The sequence below is a fragment of the Nicotiana sylvestris genome, chromosome 10, assembly GCF_000393655.2.
Source record: "Nicotiana sylvestris chromosome 10, ASM39365v2, whole genome shotgun sequence".
NCBI classification, from domain to species: Eukaryota; Viridiplantae; Streptophyta; class Magnoliopsida; order Solanales; family Solanaceae; genus Nicotiana; species Nicotiana sylvestris.
The window spans coordinates 113,787,295-113,794,205 of NC_091066.1; the positions used below are offsets into that span (position 1 = coordinate 113,787,295).

The 6,911-nt window shown below is 36.4% G+C and overlaps 1 protein-coding gene across 2 annotated transcripts; it reads left to right on the forward strand.

Annotated features, from left to right (window-relative positions):
* Window positions 1-618: 618 nt before the first annotated feature.
* On the forward strand, window positions 619-6,677 carry LOC104217540 (uncharacterized). Of its 2 annotated transcripts, none has more exons than XM_009767819.2 (14): window positions 619-929; window positions 1,613-1,772; window positions 2,226-2,483; window positions 2,701-2,875; window positions 3,162-3,223; window positions 3,459-3,622; window positions 3,839-3,936; window positions 4,408-4,466; window positions 4,550-4,684; window positions 4,762-5,006; window positions 5,102-5,261; window positions 5,431-5,506; window positions 5,600-5,644; window positions 6,249-6,677. In XM_009767819.2, exons 1-14 carry the CDS (start codon window positions 877-879, stop codon window positions 6,470-6,472), a joined length of 1,914 nt encoding a protein of 637 aa, XP_009766121.1. In that variant the 5' UTR covers window positions 619-876; the 3' UTR covers window positions 6,473-6,677. The 2 variants fall into 2 exon arrangements, with proteins under 2 accessions (XP_009766121.1, XP_009766120.1); XM_009767818.2 differs by having other exon boundaries at window positions 620-929; window positions 4,762-5,009.
* The last annotated feature ends 234 nt before the right edge of the window (window positions 6,678-6,911 follow it).

The following is a 6,911-nucleotide window of genomic DNA, read 5'->3' on the forward strand; positions in this document are numbered from 1 at the left end:
TATTAGTATACCTTCCATCTTTTTCGTATTTCCTATTTCTTATATTGCTGTTATTTTGTTATTTTATGTTATTTTATTATGAGTCTATTGATAATACTAATATATCGTCTCTTGTTGCTTTCTTGAGTCGGGGTCTCCTGGAAATAGCCTCTCTGCCCCTCGGGGTAGGGGTAAGGTTTACGTACATACTACCCTCCTCAGACCCCACTTGTGGGATTATACTGGGATGTTGTTGTTGTTGTTGTTGTAGATTGCCTTTTAATTTTCGATATAAGTAATACTAGTGTAATTTAAGACTGAAATGTTAGTGTACATGCAACAACAATAACAACCCAATATAATTTCACAAGTGGGGTTTGGGTGAACACAGACTTTACCCCTACCCTAAGATAAAGAGACTGTTTCCAATAGACCCTCGACATCCTAAGGACTCTACATCTTGTTCTTGGGATCACTCAAACTCCCCACCTTGCAATGTGAGAAAACAATCTAAGAATTAGTAACAAAAAAATAAAAAAAATCTAAGAATTAGCGATACTTAATAAAAACAACTCATGACTAAATTGCAGAGATTATGGATCCTAATATTACCGCGCCTCTTTTAGTGCTGAATGCGTAACAGAAAAAAGACATGAGAGAGAGAGAGCGCAACAGCACCTTTGACACTTGCCGCTTCCTCCGACAAACAGCAATTCCCAATCATACTTTTTCAGACATCACCTTTTACACCTTACTTCCTTTTCAGGCCCCGTGTAATTAATATTTAAATTCTTTCATTTTTATCATATAAATCTTCAAACCCCCATAACTCAAAAATCACTTTAATTTTAACACTTTTATCTGCTTAGCACTTAATTCATAGTACTCCGAAAAGGGATGATCTTGAAAGCTTCTTTTTTCATCGTCTTCTTCACTCTTTTTCTTCACTGGTAACTTTTCTATACTACTTTCTGCTATTATTTAATTTTCACCATTTGCTTTGGATGTTGTCATTTTACACAAATTTCGTGCTATAATTAATTTGTATTGGAGGAAAATTAAAAGGCTGAAATTCTGATGCATGATATTCATTGCCCAAGATTTGCTTATATGATGTACAAGTTTTAATCTTTTGAGTATTTACAGCTCCAATTGTGTTAATTCAAATGGTTTTCTTGGAATTTTTCTATGCTAGTTTCTGGTAATTGTTTTCTAGCATTATCTTGTACTATGACACATACAGTTCATAGAATTTCAGCACATTTTTCTATGTCTATCAATCTACTTGAGTATATTTCAAATAAAATGGTATCGATGTTATTGTTTTAATTAATAAGTTCGGTACTGGAGAAATAAAACCCAAATCTATTTTTGATAATACGAAAAATCCTGATGTATTTGGCCAATATTTGCTCAAAGGATGCAAGTTTTAATCTTTTGGGTATTATCAGCATCGTGGCATCTGTTGGGCTGTTTGGGTGGTACAAGAACTTTTTTACTTATGAGTTTGTATTACACTGCTATTATTGATTTTCAATAGTTTCCCCTTATTGAATACTTAATAAATTGCATGTGTTCTTGAAATTTTGATCAAATTGTAATATGTGGAGTCTTATTTGGGTCATAACCACAGGGAAGCCTCAGAAACTAAATCTCAGGGTGAAATTGGACAAGCCAGCTTACCACCAAGAGGTTGGAATTCCTATGACTCGTTTTGTTGGACAATATCTGAGGAAGAGTTTCTTAAGAATGCAGAACTTGTAGCACTGCGACTAAAAGCTCATGGTTATCAGGTAGTATTATTTTCACAATCACCATAAAAATAGGTTTCGAGGGTGTGTTTGGTATGAAGGAAAATATTCCATCATAATCATTTTTTAGTGTTTAGTTAACAGAAAAATGGATTTCGAGATCATTTTCTTTACAACTATTTTAACTTCAAATTATTTGTTCCAACAAACATTTACACATTGTTATTAGTTTTTGGTGCTTAAAAGTTTCATCAAAACACTCCTATGATTTACTTTTTTTTTTTTTTTGTTATTATTATTATTATTATTAATAATCTTTAATTCACATTTTTCCGCAAAATATTTTCAAGTCACCACCAAACACCGGAAAACATTTCCATAGAAAATGACTTCCATCACAATGAGAATGCCTAGAATTAATTAGATTCTTTTACCCTTCCAACATGTTTTTTGCTTTCATCTCTAAATTTATGTCTGCTTTTGGATTCTATGCAGTATGTTGTGGTGGACTTTCTTTGGTATAGGAAGAAAATAGAAGGTGCTTATACCGATTCTTATGGTTATGACGTCATTGATGAGTGGGGAAGGATGCTTCCTGACCCTGGTAGATGGCCTTCCTCTCGAGGTGGAAAAGGATTTTCTGAAGTGGCCCAAAAAGTTCATAGCATGGGCCTGAAATTTGGGATTCATGTCATGAGAGGTTTAAGTAAACAAGCATTCAATGCTAACACTCTCATACTGGATACCACTACGGTATTGCTCTTTACCCAGATGCAAATTCAACTTTGTGCTTTCATTTATAGATTTAAATATTGGTATATCCAGTCCAATTCGTTGTACTGGAAAATGCAGCTTCTTAGGCAAGTTCATACCTTTTACGAATTGTGTTGATGATAGCTGATAAAGTTCATCTTAATTCATATTAGTAGCTATGATAAATGCTTGACTTCTTAGGTGATACATCCAACAGGGCAAAGCTTATGAAGAGGCTGGTCGACAATGGCATGCACAAGATATAGGAATTAAGGAGAGGGCTTGTGCGTGGATGACAAATGGTTTCATGAGTGTGAATACCAAGTTGGGAGCTGGAAGAGCATTTCTTAGGTCACTCTATCAACAATACGCTGACTGGGGTGTTGATTTTGGTAAGACATGCTCATTAACTCAAGACTATTATTGGAGCATCTATTTCGGTGGGTTATGATGAATTAATGCTGATGAGTCAATGTGTTCAAAAGTCTGATTTTCACGTGAAACCACGTAGACTTTGATGTCATAAAACCATTGATTCTGCTTTCTAGGGAAACGTCTTTGAGAAGCAGGACTAATCCTTGTTTGTGGTCATCCAAGCTAAAGGATCCCAGATCACTGTTTAACTGTTGAGTTTTCTGTGCTTTATATTAAAAGAACTTTCTGTTTTTTCTTCTTCAGTGAAGCATGACTGTGTATTCGGTGATGACTTGGATTTAGATGAGATAACTGTTGTTTCAGAGGTAAGATTGCTAACTTTCTTCTCCTTAACCCACTTCATCTTGATCCTTCTATTGGTGCTACGAAATGATTTTACTTGCTGAAAACCACCATCCTACTAGAAAGGGGAAAGGAAGAAAAGCTGATAAAAAGAAAACGGAAAGAAAGAAATCAAGCAAACATAATGGCTGAAACATTTGTCTTTTAATTGATACATTTTTCTGATAATGGCAAGTTAGAATGTTTACCTGTCTGTAGGTATTGAATGGACTTAAACGGCCTATCGTATATTCCTTGTCCCCGGGAACTAATGCAAAACCAACAATGGCAAAGGATATAAGTGGTTTGGTCAACATGTATCGAGTAACCGGTGATGACTGGGATGATTGGAATGATGTCTCTGCGCACTTCAATGTTGCTAGGTAATCGTGCTATCTGTTCTACTAATTTGTCAGGATTTTCTCATTTTTTCCTAGGCTTGCTGACAAATGTTTCTTGTCACATTGTGATTTGGGATTGCTTATCTAACATTCAAATTGTGTCTCGGCTCAAGTTTTATTTTTCTGGTTTGTTATTTGGCTGTGACACTACTTTCTTATTTAACTGTTGACATTGGTTTCTCCTTATGCTTGTGGCAGGGACTTTTCTGCTGCTAACTTAGTAGGAGTCAAGGGCCTGAAGGGGAAGTCGTGGCCGGACTTAGATATGCTACCACTTGGATGGCTAACAGACGCAGGTGAAGGATAATACTTTTCCATTTATTTTTATTCTTCGTCTTTGTTAAACTGTTAAATATATCATCATTTCAGAAAGGATTCTGTATCAGTTCGCTGCAAAGCACATTGTTGATTGATGCACATTCATTCTCATGAGGCTCCGTTGGTTTATGTTTATTAGCGCAAGGTTCTCCATCTATTATATAGGTTAAGGAGATGAATACAGATTATTGCTCCAACATATTCCAACTAGAGACATCTTTTGCAGCTAAAATTAAATGTTAAACAGGACAAAGTCCATCCTATAATAAAGAAACGACTTCTCCAACAATTTCTTGTGCTTAGCTTACTTGGTGAGGATTTTGATATGAACCAATTTAGTTACTGCGTTCTCCAGTTACCTCTTCTACTATATTTTTGCATTCCTATTGGTCGAAACAAGGAGGAAAATATGGCATCGGAAGATTATTTAGTACTCCATTTTGCTGCAGGTTCAAATCTTGGTCCACACAGAAATTGCAGGCTTAATCTGGATGAGCAACGGACTCAGGTACTTTTGCTGCAGCCCTTCTCCAAATATGACATAGCTCATGTGACCGGCTTGTATTCAATGGACTTTTCCTTTCCTGGTAGGTGACTCTATGGTCGATGGTCAGGTCCCCTTTCATCTTTGGTGGAGATATGAGAAAGCTTGATGATACTACATTCAATCTTCTTACAAATCCTACTCTGTTGGAGATTAACTGGTTTAGCTCAAACAACATGGAGGCATGTGAATAAATTGATTCGACTTTTGGCTTCACTAAGGCATATAATTCAATCCTAAGCTGATGTTTTAAATGCAGTTTCGTTATGTAACAGGTTCATTAAGTTCACCTGGAAAGCATGGCTTGACCCACAATTCCAAGAATGAAGGAAAGACGAGTGTGTTGGAGACGAGAGTTTTGGCTCTCAGGAGCTGCAAAGATGTGAAGGCAAATGAATGGTCCACTAAAGTTCTTGACAATGATGTAGCGCAATTGTGCTGGGAAGAGAACTCAAATAATCGCACCTCACCTTTTTGTCTATACAAGAGAAAAGCACCTTCAATGTCGTAAATATCTTCAACTTCCTCTGATTCATCTGTTTCAATCATGTTTTTGTTGATGCTATCTTTGTCAATCATCCTAATTGTTGTTCATGCAGAGAGGGGGTAATGGTATATAATCACCAAAGTCACGGAAAGCTTCACTTATTGGTAACAGAGAGAACAGAACTTTGTTTTAGTGCATCTTCAAATAGAAAGCTTACATCCAAAGAGTCGAGCAGAGGTTCATTTTCACGATGCAGATCCCATGCCAACCAGGTAATTTAGTTTGAATAATCAGACTTTCCATGAACAATTCTGTTAGCAGCACTTCATGCGACAAGTTCTGTGCATTCTTTGAATAAAAAGTAGAAACTCTTGAAGTTTCATTCAGTCCACGGTGTCTGCTAATCACTGGCCGACTTTATTGCTAATATTTTCATAACAGATGTGGGAGTTGAACAACAATGGAACACTCAAGAATAGTTATTCTGGTCTTTGTGCTTCCTTGGATATTGTCAAAGGTCATTTTGTTTTCATCTGAAAAACTTGCCTACACTCTACTTGCTTTTCTGTAATCTAGAGATCGCTTATTTAGTGATTCTTCTTTCGTGCAGCTTCGTCTGGTGGAGTTAGGTCTTGGCTTGCAACTGGAAGGAGAGGTATGATTTCTCTAACCAAAACTCAATCCAACATAGAGGAGACAGATATCTCAGTAGCATAGAAGGAGAATACGTCTTCAATGGATGGTAGTGAAATATAAAGTCTTAATTTGTTAAATATTGAAAGAGTGAATGAAAAGGGATATAAATATGGAAATTACAGTAAATTAATCTAAGTTAAAGAGATGCAAGCAATCTTCTACACTTGTAACTTAAAAGAGTACCTAAGGTTAAACTAAAAGAGTCTAGTCCTGATCGATAAGACTATAATAGGGATTGAGGGACTAAGCAAATTTGAAACAAGACTATTGTTGTGTGTTAATAGATACGAGCCTATTGGCTGAACGTTGGTGTATGGTATAAATAAAGCTATAAAATGGAAGCCTACATGTGTTACAGATCCTTGCAAATGTCTCAACTCCCATTTCATCCACTTCAATTAGAGCTTGCAAATCAACTATTAGATGGGTATAAATTATATATTATTGTAGCTCAATTTAACTTGATGGTGTAAAAAGACTTGCACACTGTCGGTGCATAGAAATTAACTACTATTTAGTAGTAGATTATTGCAATCTGACATTGCTCCATACATACATTTCAGGAGAAATCTACTTGGCTTTCTTCAATTTGAACAACCAGGTGACGGATATGTCAGCAAAGATATCAGACATAGCCAAGGTAATTCCTAGAAGAAGAAGTTCAAATGTTGCAACGTGCACAGCCAGGGAAGTATGGAGCGCCACAAATCTTGGAGCCCTAAAGGATTCAGTATCTATGTCAGTAAAAGCTCACGGTTGTGCGCTCTTCGTCTTGCACTGCAACTAATGCACCAAAGGAAGTTCTGCCTCAAGTCCACGTTGTATCCATCTACTTCTGTTAGGTCTTACTGATATGAAATATTACTAGATATCCTTGTGTATATTTCTTTTTGTGTATCATTATCCTTAGAAGTATGTCGAGGGGATGCGTCATCACTTGATTTACGAGTTAATTATGTGTTCCGGGGCCTTAAAAGCCTCCTTTTATCTCACATCGATTTGCGTGCGCGTTCCGGGCGTATATTCGGAACGCTTTTATGTGAAAATTTGATGAAAATGCTAATTAGGACTTTAAAATTGAATTTAAGTTGATTTCGGTCAATATTTTGGGTAAACGGATCCGGACTCGTAATTTGACGATCCCGTAAGGTCCGTAGAAAAATATGGGAATTAGGTGTATGTCCGGAATTGAATTCTGAGGTCCCAAGCCCGAGAAATGAATTTTT